We start from the raw sequence: 26,171 nt of genomic DNA, 5'->3' as shown, positions 1-26,171 counted from the left end.
GGTGACTATAGCTTTTATGATTAGAAATCAAATTTTTTTTTTTTTTTTTTAAAAGCTAAAGAGCTATACTAACGTTTGTTCAAAATTGAATTGATGAAGTATTAAATTTATGTACTGATGGAAATTTCCCTTGAAAATATGAAACTGTCCAAATGAATTATCTAAACAGTATCACACAGAAATTCAGCATGACATTATGACAGAGCGAGTTATGCAGTCTGGGTGTCAAGCAGTCGGACTCAAAGGCTCCAGACCTTCTTCCTCTCACACACACACACACACACACATTGCCCGATTAAGAGTGTGTCTGTGGCATGATGCTGGTCTGGGCTCCATTTGTCACACAAGTGTTGCACTTCCACGGCCTTGTCTCTCAGTGTGTGTCTCTCTGTGCCATCTGTGGGGGCTGGACAGTACTAAATCAGGCTGAGCAGTGAGAGTGGATGGGCTGCAGAGGTCTGCAGGCTGACCCTTCACCCAACACCCCCCGCAGAGCACTCAAGAGGCTAGGAGTGCACACCTCTGTCCCGCTGCCGTCAATCTCAAACATCCAGTAGACAACGGCAGACCAGTAGCAAGTAGTTAGAAGTCGTTACGCCTTCTTGCGAAACATTCAAATGTTAATGAACAGTACTGGGGGCGATAATCTGTGTGTCACAAGTGTGTGAGTGTGTTTATGCATGTATGTAAATGAGTGTATGGAGGAAGGGTCAGGTGTTTTCACTGCCACAACTTCTGGACACCCGAGGAAGACTTTATTTAATCTCTGCATGCATTTCATCTAAGAAAGTAAAGATTTGCTGTTTTTGTTTGTGTGTAATGTATCGAAGACTAATTTTGTTATAGCATGAACCTGCAATAATACTGTGAAAGCTAGGTTAGTATAGAAAAATCACAAATGAAATTTATATGGGTGATTCTAAAATTGCAGGTATATGTTCTGTCCAAAGTCATTATTTGACTTTTAATATTATTTCAAATGGTCATATTTGAAATTATTTTAATAATCTGTTATTGCCATGGATCGCAAGATGTTACAGGCCATTACAATATAGTATTTTCTTTAAAAAGTGTCTTATACCGCTGAAAATCATGATTTCTTGTTGTCCGAATTAATCAGTAGTAATTTTGTTCATCATGTATCATTAATCAAAATATTCTATTTCACTTTTCATTTGGAAATATTTCATGTATTTTATTTATAAAATCTCTACATAGCAATTTTCCTAATTCTACAACATTAAGTTGTTTAAAAATAATTTTATAATGTCCATAAATCTTGCGTCAATTATGTTACCGTACTATACTTTGCCTTTAAATTAGTAAATTATTTCACAATATCTCAATAAGATACAGGAAATTATGTAACTGATAAGATATTAAGCACTGAAAGGTATGAAAGAATGTATTTTAATCTAAAAAGTTCTTAAACCAAGTTATTAACCAAGTTATTTTTTTGCAGAACTTCAAAATTGTTACCCCAGTATCAAAAGGAAAACAGATGTGATCACACAGAGGGTTGTTTGAAAAGCTTCTAATCATGATTTCATGAGTGCCATGTGCTCTTATCATTTATGATAGAGTTTTTGGCTAAAAAAAAATTCTTATCTGCCCTGGCATCCAAGATGTAGGTGTGTTTGTTTCTTCAGTAGAACACAAAGGAAGATTTTTAACTCCAACCGTTGCTTGTTTATTGCATGGCAATGGTGTCTAATTAGAATTATACCCCACTGACATGCTTTATACGAGCATCGTATGATGAAGCGTGCATATTATATGGGATAATATTATATAAAATTAAATTATTATACGAGCATGCATATTAACACATTATACGAGAATGTGTTCTATGCACGCCTTATGTTATTGAACTGTTGCTCGTACATATCAACGGGGTCTAATTGGAATTAGACCCCATTGACATCGGTTGGAGTTAAAAATCTGAATTTGTGTACACACCTACATCTTGGATGCCCCGGGGGTAAGCAGATAAACATCAAATTGTCATTTTTGTGTGAACTATCACTTTAAATTTCTGTTAGGAAAACTACATTTCTTATCACTTAAACTTAAGGGGGGGGGGGGGGGGGTAAAACACTCAGTTTCAGTCAATCTCATGTCAATCTTGAGTACCTATAGAGTAGTATTGCATCCTTCATATCTCCGAAAAGTCTTTAGTTTTATTATATTTATAAAAGAAATATGGGCTGTACCGAGTCTTTCCGGAAAAAAACGAGCGCCTGGTGGCCTGTCAACATTTGAGTGTGTTTACTCGCAGTGTATGAGGACATGATTCGGTTTATGGACTATTGTATGCGACTAAACCGTAGCAGTAGCAAGCAAAATGGTTTTGCACGGCAAACTAGTGTAACGTTATTCATAGAACAACAATGGAGTCCGTTAGCGCATTTGAATGACGAAGCACGCGATCGTGTCGTTTACTGATGTTTACTCAAGCGACGAGCCAACAGCACAGACATTTGAAGCAGTTTTACTCACCGGCTGCTTCCAAAGCAGGACCGAACCTTTATCGCTGGGACTGCTCCGTCAAAAACACACTTCTTGGAGTGTGGAGATCCACTTTGCAACGCAACTGAAGCGATGTTGTGAAGCTTCCCGTCATTTCTGCGTTCAAATCGGTTCAAATGCAGCGCTGCCTTCCCGGTATGCTGTGCTGAAGCGTTGAAGTCGCTTGATGTCACCCATAGGAATAAAGTGGAGCGTGGCGTGACAGAAGTGTTCACAGACGACTGCATTTGCAGCTGAGAGAGTGTTTATGGGCGTGCATTTCCTCTCTCGCTCTAGTCACGCACGCGCACCCTACCAGGAGAAGAGCCCGTACGGCCCATACAAGGACCTTCCGCTCTATTAACGTCAAGCCGAGCCATACTCGAAAAAAACTCTTCGAAACGTGTGAGAAACCGGAAGGAGTATTTTTAACACAGAAATTCTCCATCAAACGTCCAACATTAGTTTTTGAAACTTTGTCTATGTTTAGGATGGGAATCCAAGTCTTTAACAGTGTAAAAAGCTCAGTATGCATGAAACAGCATTTCGTCCCCCCCATTTAAAAATTTAAAAGTTTTGGTGTACTTGGGTATAAATGTTGTTTGATTTTGTTGTTTTGTTGTGTTGTCACACACAACTTGAATTTTTAAGTTTGTACAATTAATTGACCTTTATTCCTTCCTTTATTCCTCTTTTCTCTTCTAGGAGAAACATCTATGAAACAGTTAAAACGTTAATAAAGCGCAACTGGATTTCTCAGTTATGTCCTTATGAGCTGTGAATGAGTAACCTCTGAACAATAAAAAAAAAAAATCCTTTGGGAGGTCTTAGGATGTAAAACTTCACTTTTCAATTTACTCTACCCGCTCTATTTCCCTGTAATGTCTTCACCTGTGCTGATTAGTTTATTATAACAGCAAACTCAACTAGGTCAGTGGAACGAATTCCAAAACTATTACCTTTATGTGTGTCTGTCCACTTACCTGCAGGACGTGTTGGCATTCTGAGTTGTTTCTCCAGAGTTATATTTATTTAATGTTCTAATCGTTATATCTACTTCGTTAGAAACTGCTGAGAGCAGAGATGATATTGACTTTTAGATGCTTGTGTGCATTTCACAGCAACAATTATGCACTTATAAGAACCACAATACAAAATGCTGTTGACGGCAGTGTCTCTGCACAGCTGCCAAATCCTCTAACACTTCTTTTGTTTTACTATCAGCTCGTACGTGTTAATGTTCACACTCGTACACTATGCAGCGAAAAGTGAATCTTTAACTAATCCACACAGCAGCTTATGTTAATATTTAATCGATCAACAAACAATTTTGAAATATATCTATCTTTATATCAATTGGATTCTGTTTGTGCAGACGTGCTTATATTCAAACAATAAACTTTGATCAAAGCTGTGTGTAATGTGAGAATGTGTTCTCTGCACGCCTTATGTTATTCAAAGTGGTTGATGGAGAAAATGCATGGGAAATAAATTCTATTCGCTCCTTTCTTTTTTTGCCTTAAGCTGAAAGTCAAGATTTCCTTCCAAAGAACGGTTCCAAGGAGTGTGGTTCGCTGTCCTCCCTTCCCAAAACAGTTCTGTGGAAAAGATTTAACAAGCAGCTTACTGCTGGGGGAAGGGATTTAGAAGAGAGGGGGGCCCCTCAGGGTCACCAAGATGTGAGGGCCTCTCGCATATATACACATACGAGATATCCAAGGCGCTTTATTGCAGTGTTACAAGTGTTTACATTGCAAAAGCATTAATAAATATTATACATATCTTTATATACATAAATACATACACATATACAGACAATAAAGGTCTCACACTCTGGCAGGGGAAAGGAAAGAAGAAGAAGAAAAAAAACAGCCTAGCAAGGGAAAGCAGCCAAAAACCACATCTACTAGCACTGGAGTGGATAGAGGGAGTAGAGAGAAAGAGAGAGGGAGAGGGTGAGGGATAAAGAGAGGGAATGGGGAGGGATCAGTTTCTAGGCTAGGCTGTGGTTGGCTCTGCTGATGGATGGACTCGGGATGGATCGAGTTACACCATTTGCCGTGCATTAGTTTGTTTTCCCCCGCTCAGTACGGAGAGAGAGACACTTCAAGCTTGACTCAGAGTTGTTGCGATCCAAATCGCGTAAAGAGAATCACGGAGTCAGATGAGGTGAGTTGATTTTATTGGGGAAATGCAACGTTGCGAGTGGGTGAGACCGTAAAAACGGGGGGAAATGAAAAGAAGCTGCAAGAAAAAGATTTCCAAAACATCAGAAGTACTCTAGGTGCAGCAAAAATAGAACTGGACCTATTTCTGTTCTCCCTGTTACCCGTCCACACCGATTCGGATTGTTTATAAGCGGAGTGACGCACGCGCTTAAAGTTCTTCATTCTGAAGAGCAGATCTCTTGAGGTAATTACTTAGTTGGTTTTATTTGGTTTGTGTTGTATTGGTTTGGTGAATGACGGGGGGATGGTACTAGGGGAGAGGGAGGGTCTTGGTGCTATTTGATCGGTGAGCTTTTGAAGATCACAAAGCTTTATCCAGAAGACGAGCTGGACGAGCCCCGTGGGCTCTGGGAATTGTTTTGCGTGGTTCGGATAAAACAAACACATGGGGATCTTCTGGCTTTATGGACCGAGCTACACACATGCTGTCTGATTCCATTGGATTTAATAGCGTAAAACACTTTGGAATATAACGCGGAGAGAGTATCGTAATCTACATGCTCGCTTGGAGAACATTCAGGTAGGATTTCTGTTCTCATTTTTACACTTTCTTGTCACACAGATGTTAGTGTAAATAGTGTAATGCTGCTGTAACGAAACTTTTTTTCTGCATTTACTGATATTTCGAGACTGCTGCAAAGTAACTGATCATATTTATTACATTATTAATGAAAAGCAATAATGTCACATCCTGTTGATACAGTGCGTTATTCAATTAAGGGGGAAATAGTTTCACATTTATAAATCACGCACAAAGCTGAAACAGAAGCTGATTCAAGCATTTGATTCCTCAATTAGCCTATATCGTTTTTATCCTTGCTTATTTTAATAAACAGAACAGATGGAACAAGGGTCAGAAATTAACCCAGACATAGGGCAAAATGCCCCATATAGATATTGTAGCCTAATATATAGTGGCAACGCATTCCTCTTGTGAATTCGTACGATTTTAGGCCTACCTAAACATTTAGAAACATTATGAAATTATAGGCTATGTCTAGAAATTGCCATTGCCACTTTAGTGTCAATTTCAATTAGTTAATTAATTTGAATTGCTTGGAACAAATGGGCGCACGCTTGTTTTATGTGAGGGGAAAAGGGGTCAAAAATCCTGTAAATCAATGCCAGTCAATTTCTGACATTGGGTGGGACAGATGTCTCCATAATGCACTTTATCCCTCCTGTCCCGTAATGATGAGGGATCGAAGTTCACATAGAAGTGCAGCATGGAAGGTTTAGAGCCATATTAATTCATTTAACCTTTGCCTGGGTGTTACAAACAGTCATTCAAACTGATAAAATTTTTAAACAACAAAACAACAATAATATCTAGCTCCTGCCGGTAGAATATTGTCCGGGGTAGAGGGAGGGAGAGTGAGAGTGTTGCTGTTGTTGTGTAAAGTGGGTTTTGGAGCCCACGGTCATGCATTAACACAATCAATTTCCCAGCAGAAGCCATTACCAACCCAACACTCCACTGTTGTCTTTATGCATTTACTGCAACTCAAGAGATTCGTCACGGCTCGGCTCCAGCCTGAACGCTTTGATTCGTTTGCGCTCTACAGACTCAGAGGCGGAGTTCAGGTCCGTTTCCGAGAGGAGAGGGTTTTGAGGATGCTTTATGCTGTTCATATTCTCTGAATCTGTCATTCGGACTGTTGAGTGACATCCAAGATGCGCTGCGATAAACACACATGCAGCAAAACAAAGCGAAATTAGTTTTTTACGTGAGTGGCAGCCGTCAGCAGGATGACGAATGAATGAGTTGTAAGAACGAATATATTATTAATATAATAAATTAAATTAATAATAATACATTTTCTCGTTTTATTCGGTGCACGCGCAGAATGCTTGTTGCAAAACACTTGAGTAATTTGAGTAAAATGTTGAGTTCAAAACACGAGGTAGTGGAGACTGAACAATGAGGTAAAACGTTAAATGTCTCAAAAAATATTGATATAAAGTAGATTATATTACCAAGGCTTATAGAAAAACATAAGTTTTAATGCTACAAATCTGAGTTTTCCCAAAACATTCGTTATACCATCATCCCAAACCACCTACAGTATTTCATTTGACATGGTAATTCACAAATATTTGAATTCAAACCAGCAAGTTAGAAATGTCGACCAAATACATTAAACATAAGCTAACAGCTACACCATAAGCTAAAACATAAGGCAAGTGTTTGAGCTGAGCTTGTGTCAAGATTGTGAGCACCACATACAGTAAAACCTGAAATCCAAATGTCTCCACGAGGAAAACGAAATAATATCTTAATTAAGCTGAAGGTTTCGTGAAGGTTAGGTGTCAGGAATATAAAATATAATGAGCTTAGTATAAAAACATGTCATTGGAAGTCTCTGCAATGATACAAAAACATGTTATTCACAACAGATGAACAGCTTGTATAGATGTAGCCTATACATCAAATAAATTGTACAACTTCTGTCACTTCAGAAGGATGCTAGTCATGTATGATAGTGATTTCACCCTGTAGCTCATTTTTAATTGGTTAAACGGTGTTACAGCTCTCTTTTATTACACCACTCTCCGCTCTTCTCCATTTCTTGCTGTGCGGCCATATGGAAGTTAATGACATATGCTGTTCTCCTAATGCATACTTTTGTTAATTTGTGCTTCATGAAAGTGTGACATTGAGTTTTAGAGTTTCATCTCTGTGAAACACACGCTGCGAAAGTGTGCGGCCCCTCCGCGTTTCCTCTTATCTCTGCTGAACCTGTCAACCTTCTTTCAGAGAGCGGCAGATAACATCTACCTCTTCTGAAACTTCACCGTGAAGCAGTTTCAGCACATTTCATGTGGGTGTGTGAATAAAATCAGTCACAACAGCTGGCCACATTGTGTCCACTAAGCCCACGGCAGTCCTGCTGTCTTGTGTTCAGCCTCGGTCAGGCTTGAGTAACTGATTTAACCTTTAAAGCATGGAGGTCTCCTCACTGGCCCGGACTGAACGGACCCTGAGCTCGCTATTGTTTCCTCAGTGCACACACTTGCACACACCTGCAGGATAGGGCTTTGAGACAGTGGGGGTGGGGAGGAGAGGAGCTGCTCAGGTGGGCCGGTGACCTTTCTTACAGCTGTGGAGTAACAAGTTGTGACTCCTCAGCTGTAATCCCACTGTAAACAACTTTATGATTTCAGTGCTCTTCTGTGGGAGAGCTCTAATCTCAGCGTGAGTGTCTCTGAAACCACACACATCACAACTGTTGAGTTGTGAAAGCAGATACGAGGGCCCGTTTTTCAAGATCATTTCAAAGTTTGAGGGGGGCGTTATGACCAACATCTTATCACAATACATGTAGTTACGTATATTATATCATTTTGTAGCTGTAGGTAATTTTATGAAAGATTCTTGTATAAATAATTTGGTTTCCATTTGTTAACATTACTTAATCAATGAATGAAAATTAAAATACCTCTAAAGCATCTGCTAATCTTAGTTAACGTCAATTTCAACATGTACTAATACACTATTATATGTTCAAATTATTTAATAGACCTGAGCACTAACAATGAACATTGTATTTTTTATTACCAATTGTTAACAAATATTAATAAACATTTTAACAAATGCATTGCTCATTCTTAATGTTACTAAATAAATAAATAATAAGTAAATGCTCTTATTGTGAAGTGTTGCCAATATTCTTGCATATTCCACACTGTAAAAAATTATTTAGAAAAAAGTTACCTGGTTGCCTTAAAATTTTGAGTTCATTGAAATTGAAATTTTGAGTTGAATCAATGAACATTTTTTGAGATTCGACAACCTTTATTAAAATATTATTAAAAGATTTTGTAAGCATATGGGGTAACTGTGTGTGTTTTATTTCTGATGATACAGTGAAACATGCCAAATAGTGCTATTTTCATGATTTATCAAATTTTTTATGTGGTTCAGGTACAAAAATATTTTGAGTTTCTATTTATTAAACAAATTTCCTTCATTGTATCAACTCAATTTTTTAATTTCAATAAACTCAAAATTTTAAGGCAACCAGGTTACTTACTGTTTTAAGTTAAACCAACAAAAAAAAAACAAAAAAATACAGTGCAGTTAGATACAATACAAATGAAATATACGTCATCTGACTTGATTATTTATTTATTAATGAAACTTTTTTATTATTATTTCCTGGACACAAACCAAAATATATGATTATTCAAAACAAATCATAATTCCGACTTTATTAAGTTACATACATACATAGTACATTATTAAACTGATATTTCATTAAACCAATAGTGCAGACTCTAAATTTTGATTGGATGACCCACAATGCCACAATTCAATCTAAAATAGCGTATATAAGCAAAGCAGTGACTGGATGTTTTTTATTAATGCAGAAAATATATGACTATTCATAACAAATAAAAACTCATTATATCAAAACATTCTACATTATAGTTCACACACAAATTCTGACATGATCACATTGTAATGTAAAATGATCAATATAAACACACTGCTGGCCACAAATCTGTTTTATATAATATTAACACAGAAATGTGGCGATATTGCATGTCAATCATAAAGGATTCAACTCGGTTTTGTGTTGTGCCTAACAAATTCTACATGTAAATACAAGTTTGGGATATGTCTGGCACACATCCCATTCTATATTGTCATGTTTTTCCATTTTTCTTCATTGCTTTTGTTTGTAAATAACATAAAGCACTTCCGAGCACTGATAGCCACTTGTATATTTCCACCGGTTATTTCTGCGGTTCTGTGGTATATACCATAATTCTGCCCGGCCTTATTATTTTACAGCTTGTGTTGATTTATTTCTTCACCTCCTTTCTCAGTGTCAGGCCTCAGGCAGATCTGCAGGGTTTGTGGTAAACTAAAGCAAAGTTGATTGAAATGCTCCTCAGTTAAGCAACAATTCTCTCCTGCATCGAGACACATGAAACTAACGATGGCACATCAGCAGGGACCGGGGAGCGTTTATTTCGGAAGGTTAACTAAAGCCTTTGTTCTTTTGGCCTTCGCTGTCGCATTTCCTGCAGCTGGACACTCGCAGGCAGTCGCTGGGTGGATCTGCTGCAGGCAATCTTGCTGGAACGACCTGCCAACTCAAGGGGCGTGCCAGCATCCCGGGAAACGCAGCCAAAAAACACCAGCGAGCGCGCGATTGCGTCGCACTGAGAGAGGCCGTAATGAGAGGAGCCGGGGAGCAGCTAAACACTCACTGGTTGCGTGACTCTCTCTATGCAGGGCCTGTCCGGGCTCATACACCGGAGGGCAAGAATGGAAAAGCAAACCAAGACGCTCAATAGAAAACACGTTGCGCTCGCTGTATATTTGAAAAGAAATTTAAGACGGCTGACCTTTGTATGTCCTTTGTTTCTGCTTTGCATTAGGTTTCTCTGGCTCTCTTTGCCCAAGCCTGGGTTTTTTTTTTTTTTTTTTCGTACATTGAAATTGTTGTGGGATTGTAACATGTCTTTGTAACTCCCTGTGGTGTTTCTATGAATAATGATTAGAGCTTGCAAGGAATTTCTGTCATTGACAATGAATATGTTCCAGGGTGCTGGAAATATCCCTCTTTATTTCTTGAAGTAATATCCAAGCGAGGGAAACTGATACGGCGCTGTGAAGCTGTGATTAGACTCTCAGTGCTGTATTAAACTCAGGCTCCTCTTGTACACATCGCTTAATCCATACGGTGTTTCCCGGCCCCTCCAAGAGCCCCGTTCTGCTGATGTGTGCACTTCTGTACGGATCAAAGATGCGTTTGGGAAAAGAAATTCATTTGTAGCTCCGTGATGATAGACACATTGTTTGACCCCTTGACCTTTGACTTCAACCGAGTGTCCAAGCATTAAAGCTTTTAATCGCTCAAGCACCGCACGGGCAAAGAAAACTTCATCTTTATTATCGTCACGTCCTCCGGTCTCTCTTCTTCTCACCTTGTCTCGTCTTGATCCTTCTCGTCTTATCTCCTCTGTCCCTCATCTGGTGTGTCCTTCTTGTCTCGTCTGTTTTATTTCTGGCTTTCTCCATATCGTCTCACTTTTTGTCTTTCTCTCATCCCTAGCCTCTCCTGCTTTGATTCACACCTCATCTTGTCTCTTTTCTTCTTACTTTGTCTTTGTCTGTCTTCGGTCTCACTCGCCTGTCCTTTTCATCTCTTCTTGTCTCGTCTCGTTTCACACGTTTGTCTCATGTCATCTGGTTTGTCTTCATCGTATGTTTCTAGTCATCTTTTTCTCAACTCAACTCATCTCATCTCATTTCTTGTTTTATCGTTATTATTTGCATCTAGTGTCTTATCCTTGTCTCATGTTCTCTCCTGATCTCCTTATTTCATGGCTCTCCTTTCTTCACATTTTACCTCGTTTTGTCTATTCCTATCTTAGCCATCCTTTTTATCGCTTCTCATCCCATGTGCTTTTCTTGTCTCAAACCGTCTCGTGTTTGTCACCTCTCAACTGATCTGTCCTCCTTCTTTTATCTATTCTATTTTTGTCCTATTGTCCTACTGCCTCCTTTTTCTCACATTGACCTCTCACATTCTCTCACCTCATCTTTTCTTCTTTTCTTGTCCAAATTTTCTGTTTTCATCTGGTCTGTCATCCCTGTGTCATGTCCTCTCCATGCTTTAAATCCTTGTCTCTCCTTTTCTTCTCTTCTCGTCTCTTATGCATGTCTCAGCTCCTCTCCCGTTTTTTTCTCATCTTGCCCCTTTCCTCATCCCATCTTTTCTTTTCTTGTCTCATATGGCCTTTTCTCATCTAGTATCTTGTCATTGTCTCGTCGACTCTCTTGTCATTGTCTCATCTCATCTTTTCTCGCCCCTCCGTCTTTTCATATAAACCTTTTCTCTCTTCTCATGTCATCTAAAAATTGCCAGAGAAAGAGTCGTTTCTATTGATCTGATCAAAACACGATAGCCCAGAATCCCTTGCAGTCAGCCTGTAGAAATGAAGATCCATTATGAGAACAGATAAGCAGAGGAACTCCCTTCCTCGCAGGACTGTAGGTCGTATTTCAGTTGGAGAATTTCCTCAGGGCACATCTTATTCAGCTGATCAATTGAGAACTGATCAGTCAACAGCTAATCAATAACAGCAGGGTGGTACAGACAGCATATACATATTACAGTGTGGGAGCAGGTGCGCAGGACCACTAATTGCAAAAATGTCAATACTATATGCAAGCATGTGTGTCGAGGTGCTCTCAGGAAGTGGTTTGGGCCTGACTCGCTCACTCTCTCTCGTTCTGCCAAGCTGCTTGTTGTCTCCATGTAAATTGTTTATATCCGTTTGGGCTTTGCTGGCATGAATAATTTGTAGCTTTATAAATATTTGACTTTACGCTGTTCATTAATATGCACAGATGATTGTCTCTCCAGGACACGACCCCAACCACAGCATGCAGACCTTTGAAAATCTTCCTTTTTGAATGTCCGTTTGAAGACTTCTATGCCAGGCACAGCAAACACACTCAGTACTCAGTCCAAACACACGTGCGCACACACTTAATAGTACACAAATTATATCCTAAAATATATGTGTAAACGTGTGAAAGTGTGTACTGGAAAGTGTGTTAATTTCTACTTTTGTGTAGCCTGGGAAAACCCAGACAACTTCCGGCAAATTTAGATTTGCTCTGCAAGTAGTCTGGCAAAGAGCCATTCACCAATCGCGGCACCAATCAGAAACGTTGGGGCGGGCTTTACACAATGATGACAGCGCAAAGACGGTGAAGCAGATTTTGTACATTATAAAGATGGATGGTGGTGGAATATCACTTGTGCAAATCAGCTATCACGTCTGTTTTAAGCGATTTAACTTTTCCTTTTCGTTAAAACCAGAGCAAAAAACAACACTTGGCTACAGGTGTGGATTACACCGGCTACTTTGATGAGGAGGATGGGGAGTGTGATCATGTGCTAACACACACAGCAGCTCTGGATCTGGCCTTTCTGTTCTTATTTCCTCTAGACTAGATCTGATAGTCATGTAAAAATTGTAAATAAAGAACTAGGGTAACTATGCTCAAGTCTGAAAAGGTTCTAACGCATCTAAAATGGCCGAATTTGAATGAAGTTTGTGAGACACAATTGTCCAAAGACTCATCAATATTATTTTATTTTCAAAATATTGCAAATCGTTCTAATCGCAATACAAATTCCTTACAACGGGGGCAAATGCGATCAGAGCTCGATGTTTTCTATTCGACCATCAATCCGAGATGTTTCAGTCGGTCTGAGATGCTATTAGGTTTTCCAAATTTTGCAAAAATGTTGATGGTGTGGCGGTGGACACCAGCTATTATCATATTTCTTTTACAACAACGGCAAAAGTCGTCAGAAGCCATTGCAACATCTTTGAAATCACAAACAGAGAATTGCTGTCTCAGATGTTTCTCCGTCCCTCTGCATATGTCATCGTCCGTATGTGACGCCCCTTTGGAAATGATTTGTCTTTGAAGCTTTGACAGACCATAACTTAGTTACTACTGAGAATGGTCTGATTTTAACCAGGCTAGCTTTTGTGGTGTCTCAAGCGCTGACTTTCCACCCCCTCTTTGTCTGTTTTTTGACCTTCCTCTCATGGACAGATTTTCAATCATGGGTATTGGCTGCCAAATACACACACGCTGAATGATCTGTTGGGAGTGAACTTGTATGCGTATAAAAAGCAGGCGTTTACTACTCAGCAAATCCTGACAGAGGTCATCCACACAAAAACGCACAAAGATCTGGCATGTATGTTGACATCTGTATGTCTGTGTGTGTTGCAGGTAACATCTACATACGTGCAGTCAGTACAGGAGGTGTTTGCCCTCTGTGCCAGCAATGGGGTGGCGAGAACTGACGACTGACCTGCTGCTGCTACTGCTGCTGATGGCGTCCCACCTGGAGGCTGTGAGCTTTCCTGAGGACAACATCCCTTTAGACGTTGTGGACAGACACTGTAAGAACAGGCAAACGCTGCTCTGTTTGTAAATTGCCCCCATACATGAGATCTTTATCAAGTTCTTTGAAAAAACATTTATTTTCTTCAGCTAAGTGCACTTTTGGCCCTGCGGGTTTCTAGAAAACAAACTGCCCTAAAACACACTTTTTACACTCTCACTAGTTCATCACATTTCCCATTAAACATAGCCAGGGGATATACTTACAACACACAAAAAAATATGTTTTTGTTGTCCTTTTTCTGAACATCAGAAACAAATTACATTTCTACCATCTCAAATCATGACTTTTTTATTAGCATTTTGTGGTGGTCTTTAAAAAAAAAAGAAAAAAGAAAAAGACAAAAATGGCTGACTTCTTCGTCTTCCAAAATACAAAATCTAATTTATATGTACGCTTTTTAAATATGCACAATTGAATTACACAGTCACATTTTTGCACAATTTAACAACATTACAGCTAGATTGGAAAATGCACACCCTGAAAATATTCGGCAACACAGTTAACTATCAACTAGTTGCTTATTAGCATGCATATTATTAGGACATTAGCTGTTAATTAGTACTTATAAAGTACATATTAATGCCTTATGCTTCATAACCTTACTCTACATCTCTTAATCCTACCCAATATCTAAACTTAAATGCTACAAAAACTATCTTAGTAACTATTAATAAGCAGTAAATTTGGAGTTTATTGAGGCAAAAGTCATTGTTAATAGTAATTATGTGTTCCCCATACTAAAGTGATACCAAATATGATAATATATTTTAAATATTTAAATGGTTTGTTTCATTATTGGTTTAAAAAAACAGCAACGCAATAACAATATATGTTTAAAATGGCTTTTCCTAGTTTAATATTGAAAGTTTGGGACTAGGCCTCAATAAAATCAAATTTTAAGTAATTTAAAAAGTAGCAAAAAATAAATTGTGGTGAAGCATGCTAAAATTTGGAAAGTAATCATTTGTTTTAATATCAACCTCTGGGACATAAAAGTGCCTTTACTTGAAAATACAGCCAGCTACCCTCTTAAGAAGATGACACGCGTCTATAGTCGCTGCATTAGCGCTTCTGTGCTCTGCAGTGAGAAAACACCCTAGCATGCTGACAGTGCAGTCGCTGGACATCAATGCGGGAGCTGCTGGTGTAATATTCATTACTTTAGCAAAGTCTTTCTACAGGGCAGTTTAACATGCAGTTGCCACAGCCGATCGATACCAACATTGATCTCTGTTGACGCTAATACTGAATAACAGTGCATCTGTTTGTTCTGCAGATGCACGACAGTACCCGGTTTTCCGTGGACGCCCCTCTGGCAACGAATCTCAGCATAGACTGGACTTTCAGCTGATGACCCAGATACATGATACACTCTTCATCGCGGGCAGGTAAGTCAGCACTTAAATGGGATGTGGAACCAAGATCTTTGACCTTTTGACCTGTTCAGACGGCTCAGACAAGCTGGTTGATGAACAGTAGAGCTGTCAGTAGTAGTGTATGTGTAATGTAAACTTTCTATCTCTCTCGCACAGGGACCAGGTGTATTTAGTGAGTCTAAGAGAGTCCTACAGGAACGAGATCATTCCATACAGGGTGGGTTTACAATAAATCATTTTATGACCAAACTCTCTTGTTCTAACCAGGCGTGACACAATAAAGCTATAAAAACTAAGTTCCAGTAATAACTTTTTGTAAATCGCTAGGTTTCTGTTTCTGTCCCCGCCCACAGTGCAATGATATTGGTCCAAAATTAGACCTTACATAACCATATATATATATATATATATATATATATATATATATATATATATATATATATATATATATATATATATATATATATATATATATATATATATATAAATTAGTGCTGTCAAATGTCAGATTAATCGCACATATATATTATATATTCAAATATACGTAGTAATAATAATATACTGTACGCACACATATTTTATGTAAATGTAAGGTTTTATTTTGTTTAAGATTAATCACAATGAATCATTTGACAGCCCTAAATATACACTTTTTCCAAGTCATCACAATGGCAAAAATTGTCCCAATAACCACAATTCATCCCTATGTGTGTGTGTGTGTGTAATATACACATGCAGTATATTTCAATAAATATGCAGGTTTTTGCATCATGTCTGATTAGAAAGCATTGCAGTACAGTGTAAATGTATATGACTGTGCGGATGGGAAACTCTGTCTAATGGTAATGGTGTGTAATGTCACAGAAGCTGACGTGGCGGTCGGGGCAGGCGGACAGGGAGACGTGCGCCATGAAGGGAAAGCACAGAGTGAGTCCTACACCTCTTCAGCATAAATCAGCCGCCATTGGTCTTGAGGTATTTACAGCACTGAAGCAACCATAAATCTCATTCTCTTGTCTTCCTCTCAGGACGAGTGCCATAATTTCATTAAAGTCCTGGTTCCGAGAAATGATGATCTTGTGTTCATCTGCGGAACAAATGGTTTCAACCCCATGTGCCGTTACTACAGGGTAGGTCATGCTGTAGGTCTACGTGACTGTCTGGCTGTTGTTTTGCTCTTTATAAGTGACTGGTTAATGTGGAGGAGAGCAGTTTTACAGTACAATGAAGATAAGAACTCAATATCGCTTTATTCTTCTATCTATTTTCATCTCTTGTTTAGTTGGATAACCTGGAGTTTGATGGGGAAGAGATCAGCGGTTTGGCCCGATGCCCATTTGACGCCAAGCAGACAAACGTCGCCCTGTTTGCCGGTATGAGAGCTGTCAGAATAATGAGGAGGATGATGAATAACTTTGCCATGAATTTTAAAGGTTTTAACACTCCAATGAGAGCAGAGACTGATGTTACGCATTAAATCAGATGCCACAAGAGCGCCCTGCCTTCTCACCAGCTCTGTTATTATACAGATGGGAACGGAGCAACCTGACAAAAATTAGTAGTTGATGTCACGTGCTTATCTGCATGAGTCTGTATAGGAAACTAAATAGTCCTTGCCTTGGAGATTATGTTTGATTTTCTGTTTCATTCTCAGTATAAATAGGCCTTTAGTGTTCTGTGAATGTGTGCTGAATTCCAAATGCCTTGCCAGTGTTATATGCAATTGTGTAATGAAGCTGAAGTTTGTTTTAAGCTCACATATTTATGTGTCACAGATGGTAAGCTGTACTCCGCAACGGTGGCGGACTTCCTGGCCAGCGATGCTGTGATTTACCGCAGCATGGGAGACGGTTCTGCCCTTCGGACCATCAAGTATGACTCCAAGTGGCTAAAAGGTATAGAAACTCTTTCTTGTCTGCTAGTCTGTTGTGCTAGCATTGCTAAACTTGTTGCACCCAGTACACACATCTGATCTATAAACTCTAAACATACCTTAAAGAAGTGGGTCATTGTGGGAGAACAGAAAATGGCGAGTGTTGATATAAAATCCAGCTTTCTGTGGCACAATCTAGGTCAACACTCAGGCATTCCACTTAGCCAACAAAAATGCATCAAAATTTAACTTGGGGTCAGCGATGGAGATGCTAATGCTTCTCTCTCTTTCTCTCCCAGAACCACATTTCCTCCACGCCGTGGATTATGGGGATTTTGTCTACTTCTTTTTCAGAGAAATCGCAGCCGAGCACAACAACTTGGGAAAGGTATGACTTGCAACCAAATGTGCCATGCTATCGTTGCTACGATGCTAAAGTTAACAAATCACACACAAAAAGTAATGTGATACCATGGTAGAGTGATGGTAATACCATGGTATCCAAACTGTGATAATACACTTCTGATTTGTATTTTAATGTAGTATTCATAGGCTTTTATTTAGAGATGAACGTTTGTCCCTGAGGGTCAATATAGCATCCGTTGCCTTAGGATTTGCTTTAAATTGGCCCATATAATGACTTCTTTGTACCACAGACTAATGAATATTTAAGTTTAGTTAATTTTGCAGTCAACACCTGCATCGAGAGCAGATTTTACAGTTGTGAATTATTAAGATGGTAACATGGTGCTAATTCAAGCCCTCTAGCACACTGCAGTTTTGTTCTATCTAAGAGAAAAATGCATCTTGCGTATATTTAGATTCAACTGAGCCACTTGGGAGAGAGATCTATTATTTAGAGAGCGATGCTGAGTTTCTCCCACTATTTTTCTCTCACCACAGGCGGTTTACTCCAGAGTGGCTCGGATCTGTAAGAATGACATGGGAGGGTCTCAGCGGGTGCTGGAGAAACACTGGACATCTTTTGTTAAGGCTCGCCTGAACTGTTCTGTTCCTGGAGAATCGTTTTTCTACTTTGACGTCCTCCAGGCCATTACGGACATAATCGACATTAATGGGGTGCCTTCTGTGGTTGGGGTTTTCACCACCCAGTTGAACAGGTAAAGCTTGTCACAATCCTTTCCATAATATCTTTACATGAAAACAGGCTGAATAGCGGTAATAACACCACTGCTTACGGTTTAATCAGTATCCCTGGCTCCGCGGTGTGTGCGTTCTCCATGGAGGACATCGAGAAAGCGTTCCGTGGCCGTTTCAAAGAGCAGAAGACGGCAGATTCAGTGTGGACGCCATATCCAGAGGAAAGGCTGCCCAAGCTCAGGTTGGTGCATGGCACTAGTGCGTGACGGGCTAATCATTGCGAGATTAATAATTAACATGTGATAATTGGACATGCTGCATATTTAACCTGTGTGTGCATTGGCCATATGGAGGCGGGTATAGATTTACAGGCATGTGGCACATGGCTTTTTGCCCTCTTTCCCTCAACCGGAACTGCATGTGTGCGGGTTTTGTCTTTTCAGACCCGGCTGCTGTGCTGGACAAGGTTCAGCGGAGTCCTACAAAACCTCCATCGAGTTTCCAGACGAGACCCTTCAGTTCATCAAGTCACACCCACTCATGGACGCCTCAGTCCCCTCCATCGGAGACGAACCGTGGTTCACCAAAACAAGAGTCAGGTACGGGCAAAGTGCCACTATTCAGGCTAGTCTCAAAAACTTGTTGTAACACTACCGCAAGATTTGCTGCAGCCAAGATATCTGACTAACAGAAAAGTCTAAGTACTGCCAACTTTGACAGGAAGAGACCATCTAAACAATATTTTTTAATTGTTATATATATATATATATATATATATATATATATATATATATATATATATATATATATATATATATATATATATATCACAATCAGGAAAAAATTATACCTGTCAGGAAGAAATCCAATACTGGCACATATTTTACACATCCATACATAAGAAAACACTGACAGTTTGTCATCTATACCTAGTGTCAGCTGTTAAATAAGCATCAGGTAAACATTTTATAACCCTCACAGCAAAGAGCTTTGGTTTCACGCTCTAAACAACCGGCACGCCTAATTTAACTAGTTCAGTTCTTGATAAATGTCTCGCGTTCCAACATGTTTTGTCCTGTTCCAGATCAAGTTAAGGTTTTGTAATTCAGGCGTCTCCTTGTAACTGAAAAGCAGCCCTACGCTCAAGTGTTTTTCCTTCTTCCTTGTAGGTATAGGCTAACGGCGCTTGCCGTTGATAACACTGCGGGACCCCATAAAAATTACACAGTGGTTTTCATTGGCTCTGAGGCAGGCATCGTGCTAAAAGTTCTGGCCAAGACGTCCCCTCTGTCTTTAAATGACAGTGTCCTACTGGAGGAGATCGACGTTTTCAACCAAGCCAAGTATGTTCTCATCCTTTAATTATAACATGATCTGCCTTTAGACACATTGTCTTTGTCTTTAGATTGTGAGAAACCCAATTTTTAGACCCAAGAGTCATTTTATGAACCCGTCTTGGCTATTTACACAGAAATAAAATTGTCTTTTTGTGACCTGAATGAGAGTTTTGGATCGTTTAAGATGAGATTAGATATGTTTGATGTGAAAGCAAAAGGTTTTCACTTTTCCTCTGCAGTGTTTTTTTTTTGTTTTTTTGTTCTCTTTCTGCTAAACTATGTGGCTAAAGAAAGTAGTGACTGACAGATAGATCCGATAACATATGATTTATCTGTTCTTCTGATTTATCACTGTCTCCCTCCCTCTACTCTGTTTTTCTCCCAGGTGTTTATCCAGCATTGAGGATGATCGGCGAATTCTGTCTTTCCACCTAGATAAAGACACCCACACACTCTATGTGGCCTTTTCCAGCTGTGTGGTCAGAATACCACTCAGTCGCTGCGAAAGACACACTTCCTGTCAAAAGTGAGTGCTTCTATATGCTTATCCCTTGTTTATACAGGCAGCAAAATCAATTTATTTTGTCATATCCAATTCACGTTTCATTTTATTAGTCTGAATGGCACAAAAACCATAGAGAGGTGTGTTAATTTTCCATATGTTGTGTAGGTGTAAACGTTCCTTTGTTATGTTGCAGGTCTTGTATTGCTTCTAGAGATCCGTACTGCGGGTGGATGTCACATGGAGCTTGTGAGCGTATTCCTGCAGCTATGCAGTAAGTCCTACAATCATTAAAAACACTCAGATTTACCTAGAAATTGCAACAAGGGAAAAACTAAACGGAAAAACTGACCTATTTCATGCAAAACAAAGATTCTTGATTCACCAATCAGTCCAAAATGTATCTCCTTAGAGCTTAGTACAACATTTCTCATCACTCTGTCTTTTCCTGTTTTGCAGAACTGGTTATGAGCAAGATGTTGAATATGGCAACACGGCTCATCTCGGCGATTGTCATGGTGAGCTTATCAACACGTGCTCCCTTTTAGACGCATTAGTTAGTGATTCTCACATCAATAACCCCCTCACACTCTCAGCTGATGGAAATTAACACATATCACACAAACATCATACTAATTCCTCTGATAATTAAACAAACACATGTATACACTTACATTGCGTAGGCCTCAACAATACAGAAACATACACCTGCAAGTGAAAGAGCGATACAGCGTAAACCAGAGGAAAACAAACACTTTTTTGATCATTTGATTAAAGCAGTTTTAGCGTTTTTATAATTTCAAAATTTTATTTTTGTTAATTTATGCTGATTTCCTGTTCCTTTAATTCTTTTAGAATTTTTGGCCACTACATCAGCGCCAGATTTCAAATCATATGGCGACCCAACCTCTGGTTAGTTTCCTGTACTGCACTGATTTCCTTCCTTGAGTTCATCATTCTCCAAATTTGCCTTTCTTTTTTTCTCCACTGCTGCCACCTATCTTTAATCCTGTGCTCTTCATCACACCATCATCGCTATCTTTAAGAGGGCATCTTATCTCTCATCACCAGCTTTTCCATTATTTCATCCACTCGTGCTTTTGTTCATGCATGGATATGTGCTGCCTCCATCTTATCTCTCTGGACTTTATTGTCGTGGTCTCATTCTATTAGAGATAGTCTTCATCCTTTCCCTCCTCTCAGACTGAAGTTTTCCTTTAGCATCCTTTCCTGAGACTCTGAACAACCATTACTTGTAATGGGCCAAAACATCAGAGTCAATCTCTAAAGAAATAACCTCAATGAATCGTATAAACTGACATATGTCAGTCCTGTCTCTATGCACTAACCCCGATCGTTACGTTGCGCCTATCATGGGCTCCGATTCTTAACAGTTTGTTTGTCGCTACAGACATGGAGTCGCCATCCTCGTCAGTCACAGTGCCCGCGACCTCTGAACCCATACAATCACCCCAAACCATCCCCACTCAGATTCCCCAACTCTTTGGCTCAGGGAAAATTGAGCACCACGATGACCCAGCCACTTCACATTCTGTTGAGCATATACCAGGTGTGCTGGAGGGTAAGGCCTTGACCAGAGCGCTCTGCGCTGCTGCATGGAATTCTGGGTAATAGCTGCTATTAGCGCTGCTAGTCATATGAGAGAGGCCATACATCTCTGATAGCAGCCCATTTCTTACCAGAATGGCATGATAAGCAATTCTGCAGTCAGTCACACTACATTAGCAAAGTAGAGATATAGGCTCCTAATGCATTTGCTCTTGAAAACTTTTAGATCAGCAAAATGCCTTGTTGTCTTGAAGTGTATTGAGATGATAAAAGCAGCTATACTCAGATTCCATCAGCGTTTAAAGCTTTTTATTATTATTTTCCCTACTTTTATGTTCCTATGATTTGTTCTCCACTTTTAACTTTATTTTATATATATTTTAGTTTCATGCATTTTTCTATGGGATCTTTCCTAAATGGCTACATCTTTTTCTTCTTTTCTTGATTTCTTTCTCTGCCCTTTGTTTTGGATTTTAGGAAATCTTTCAAAGGCCTTGCCACTAAGCAACACTTTTAAGCACCTCTCAAACAACATGATTCACTGACTAACTCTTTCGAATATCTGCGGATGCTAACAAAACTCACCCTCGGGTACTAACGAAGACAGTGGGCTAAATTCTTTTCGGGAAAACTCTCATGTGAAACCAGAACAAACTAACTCACCTGATACTCAACCCTTGTGCAATAAAATGTTCCACTACACCTCTTTACTAATTTGCCTCCTTTACTAATATAATAACAGGGTACCTCATTGTATTTTCTGAATTTCTTGCTGGGTAGATTTATTTAAAAAGTTGAAAATAACAGTAGTACACTTTTGGTTCACACCAAATGGTTGAGCATGTTTGGGGGGAAAGGACATTTGCTTTAAGAGTGAGTTATTCAGTGATCAACTGTGCAAGTGTGCTAACATGCTGTTTGGCTATCTGTGTTGCAGGTGTGTGGGAAATACAAGCAGGTGAATCCAACCAGATGGTGCACATGAACATCCTTATCTCTTGTGTGTTAGCTGCATTCCTGCTTGGTGCATTCATTGCCGGCATGGTCGTTTACTGCTATAGAGACGCTTTCCTTCGCACTCCACGCAAGATTCAAAAGGATGCAGAGTCAGCACAGTCCTGCACTGATTCCACTGGCAGCTTTGCCAAGCTCAACGGCCTGTTCGACAGTCCTGTCAAAGAGTATCAACCCAATATGGATTCTCCTAAACTCTACACCAACTTGTTGAGCAATGGGAGGGAGGTGCCAACCACTGGAGACACTAAGACAATGCTCCTGAGCGGGCAGCCACCAGAACTAGCAGCACTGCCTACGCCCGAGTCCACACCTGTGCTGCAACAGAAGAGCCTTCAGCCTATCAAGAACCAGTGGGAGAGAGCTCATGGTAAAATAAGTAGCTCCCGCAAAGATGGACCACCCAAAAGCCCGCAATACCTTCCCTCCAGTCCGCCTCCCCATTCTGGCATTATCAACCCCCACATCCCTAGTGCTGTGGTACTGCCTAATGCCACTCATGAGAACAGGGCATCCTTCAGTACTCCTGAAGGGCCTCAAGCTGAAAGGAAGGTCCAGAATAGCGATCAACATGGTTCCAAATCTGGCCGTAAAGACCAGCGGCGCACTGTGGATGCCAGGAACACGCTGAATGACCTATTGAAGCACCTGAATGAGAGCAACCCAAAGGCCATCATGGTGGAGATGCCCAAATCCCGGCAGCACCTTATGCTGGAACCCATTGTAAGCCCAACAGAGATTCCACCTAAAGTCCCAAGCCGAGAGGCCTCTTTGTACTCTCCCTCTTCATCTTTACCCAGGAATAGCCCAACTAAAAGACTGGATGTGCCGACTACACCAACATCACCCACAGGGCAGATGGGAACGCTCGAGAGACAGCGATATCACCGCAGCTCTTCTCAGCGACACTCCATATCTTCGCCACCCAAAGGGCTGCACTCACCTAGTGGGGCCATAGTGTCCCGGCAGTCTAGTATGAACAGAGGTGGGTACATGCCTCCAACTCCTACCCCACCAACTAGACTAGACTCTCATGGGGTTCCAATGGCTATGACACCTTCTGTATCCCGACAGAGCAGCTACAGTGGTCACGGATCTTTACCACGAACATCCCTCAAACGGACAGCATCGTTAAAGCCCGATGTGCCACCCAAACCCAACGGTTTTGCACCACAGACTGCACAAATGAGGGCAGTGAACAAGTATAGCTACTGAAATGCTTAGTAAGATCTTACTCTTTAAATGGACAGTGGGAGTAAAAGCGCTTTGCCTACAGAGATATGGCGTGCCAGTCTCCATTTCCTTCGAAGGGAAATGAATCGGATGCCCAGAGCTTCTGTTTCGGGTAGTTGTGCTAGTTCTCAATGACCATGTCCCGTCACGCTTGAGTGACAGGTGATGGATTCTGACCTTTAAGGCGGCAGGGACGCCTGAGGTCATAGGTCACAGCTGACGTGCAGCGTAAAGCAGCTGCGTAGTTGCTGTGGTGATCGGGCAGTGAATACTCCCCTCTGCACTGTTCTCCCCATCAATGTGAACTGTATTTGTTAGACTTTTTGGAAAATGCTTGGATATCTCTCAAGAAGACAGATTGAAAGGGACGTGTTGCGTGTCTGTGTTTGATTAGTCTCTGGGGCTAACCAGTGTGCATTCATTGTCCATGTTTTTTTCAGTAAACTGAGAACAAGCTTGAGTCAGCGCTGTCATAAAACTAAATCCCATTTATGGTGCATTAACATCAGATGTGTTTGGACACAGAAGTCCCGGCATTAGTTAATCGTTTCTGCGTGCAAAAGAAATGTCCAGGGCTCCTACTTGGACTACTGATTTTAAAACTCACAGGGTAAAAGTGCCCTCAACATTTGTGCTGCTAGTTTAGATGATGACAGTGTTTAACTCCAGTGTGACGTTCCATGCAGCAGTTCTGTGTGTCAAGCTGCTGCAAGCTTTTAAACCCACAGACTCAGCACAGGATCATGCTGGTCAAATGTACTATGTTCTGTTTTAAGTCCCAGAAAATCAATGGGAGTCCTGTAATCCCATAAAGTCAATTTTCAACTATGACACAAGGCAGATCATTGATCAACCTCTCTCCTTTCCTACATGCCAAATACTGCTGTTGGGTCTATAAAGTTCTTTCTCAAATAATTTTTGTTTCCCTCTGAACTCTTGAATATTCCTTCCAGCTTACACCATTTTAGAGAGCTTGCTTCTTGGTTCCTGGGCAAAGTATTACATTAAACTGCAAACAGCACATTCCTTACTTTAAACCAACTCTTCAGCTCTATACTAGACCCCATGCGAGATATAAGCTTCACTCTGCTTGTTTTAAAGAATAGAGGCCTCAATTGCATACTCACTATAAGTGTACAATCACTGCAATACCTTACCAGTGTGTCTTGCAGAGTCGTGCCAGTGATATTGTCATTGTAAATATACAACTATTTAAGTGAGGAAATTTTCAACGCAAGCTGATCTGGATTTGTGTATTTGTGTGCCTTATAAAAGTCATGAGAGCTTGATTTGGTTTTGGACATTTCACAATCATCAAACAATATATTCATATTTGGAGTAGGGGCAGGTATGGGGCAATATTTGGAGTGGGGGTAGGTTCGCCCCCTCAATATTTGTGGTGGTTTTGGCCCTGAACATGGCTGAGGCCGGTCCCTCAGAATGGTTTCTTTTATATAAGAAAGTTTCGCAACTTTGTTCTTATGCGTTTCTGGAAGGTGCTAATTTGCGATGATAAGATGCCATGTAATGAATGTATTATGAATCTAAAATGTTTATCACCTGACTCTCAGCTCACAATATTTCACAACATTTAATGAGGGTCAAAACAAGATGCATTTTTAGAGAGGAGCATCTATGATTAGAGACTCACAGTTTGATTGAAATTACTTGGGAATTTCAGTGTATTGAGGTAAAATGTTGCCTCTTCAAGCCTAAAGCTCCATGTTTGTTTACATGTTCTGATTGTATTTGAGCAACAGAGCGGAGGCTGATCCATCATCACCTGATAAAGATCAGTTTTATTAAAGGAGAGAGAGTTGATCCTGTGCTCTGGTTCAAGCTGTCCTGTGTTGCTGCCTTGTATATTGCAATATAAATCTGCAATCTGACTTCAAGCCTTTACTGTTGAGTCAATATATGTGCAAAGAAACCAGACTGGTCTACCTTTTATTTTTGAATACTGTGCAAACATTGGCAGTTGGAATACAGCTTTTCTTTTCTGGAATATTTTAATGTGTAGATATTGTAAAGCTGTACTGAGAAAGTGTAAATAATTACAGTCATTGTTTAAGAATATTTTTGTTGACTTTTTTTAACACGGCATGTATAGTTGAAATAAAATATTACTGCACAGAAAAGGTTTTCTTTCCATTTTTTTGGTTTTGTTTAGTTTTTTGTAATAAAGAATGCCAACTCTGTAACACGCTTGTAAATTGAAAATATAATCTGCAGTCATGTGACAGCCGAGATGTCAAAGTTTGTGCGACTCCACTTTTTACAGGATGAGTAAAGGAAAAAAGGGTAATATACTCTTCCTTTAAACTTGAAGCTGGTTTGAATTCAAATGATCTGAAATGCAAATCGTTTTTGCAAATGAACACTGAACCCCAACACACACTGACATGCTGAACTTGTGAGCTGAAATTCAGAGCTGCACGGCTGATGTTTTATCGTCTTTACTGATGAGAGACTT

At 40.0% G+C, this 26,171-nt stretch overlaps 1 protein-coding gene across 9 annotated transcripts in view; it reads left to right on the top strand.

Annotated features, from left to right (window-relative positions):
- sema6d (semaphorin 6D) overlaps positions 1-25,954 on the top strand; it is a 168,146-nt gene extending 142,192 nt beyond the window's left edge. Inside the window, exons 1-19 of one of the 9 annotated variants that reach the window (XM_067419549.1) lie at positions 4,540-4,677; positions 13,516-13,688; positions 14,970-15,081; positions 15,226-15,286; positions 15,934-15,996; positions 16,098-16,199; positions 16,352-16,442; positions 16,845-16,964; positions 17,242-17,330; positions 17,846-18,063; positions 18,153-18,284; positions 18,487-18,642; positions 19,213-19,386; positions 19,766-19,906; positions 20,079-20,156; positions 20,342-20,400; positions 20,738-20,794; positions 21,294-21,452; positions 22,389-25,954. In XM_067419549.1, the coding sequence (XP_067275650.1) occupies positions 13,571-13,688; positions 14,970-15,081; positions 15,226-15,286; positions 15,934-15,996; positions 16,098-16,199; positions 16,352-16,442; positions 16,845-16,964; positions 17,242-17,330; positions 17,846-18,063; positions 18,153-18,284; positions 18,487-18,642; positions 19,213-19,386; positions 19,766-19,906; positions 20,079-20,156; positions 20,342-20,400; positions 20,738-20,794; positions 21,294-21,452; positions 22,389-23,680 (3,222 nt within the window). In that variant the 5' untranslated portion in view covers positions 4,540-4,677; positions 13,516-13,570 and the 3' untranslated portion in view covers positions 23,681-25,954. The other 8 variants (XM_067419545.1, XM_067419554.1, XM_067419553.1 and 5 more) reach the window with 8 other exon arrangements.
- The last annotated feature ends 217 nt before the right edge of the window (positions 25,955-26,171 follow it).

This window comes from Pseudorasbora parva, chromosome 16, assembly GCF_024679245.1.
Source record: "Pseudorasbora parva isolate DD20220531a chromosome 16, ASM2467924v1, whole genome shotgun sequence".
NCBI classification, from domain to species: domain Eukaryota; kingdom Metazoa; phylum Chordata; class Actinopteri; order Cypriniformes; family Gobionidae; genus Pseudorasbora; species Pseudorasbora parva.
The sequence above is the reverse complement of the archived record's forward strand: the minus strand, read 5'-3'. Positions and strand labels throughout refer to the sequence as shown.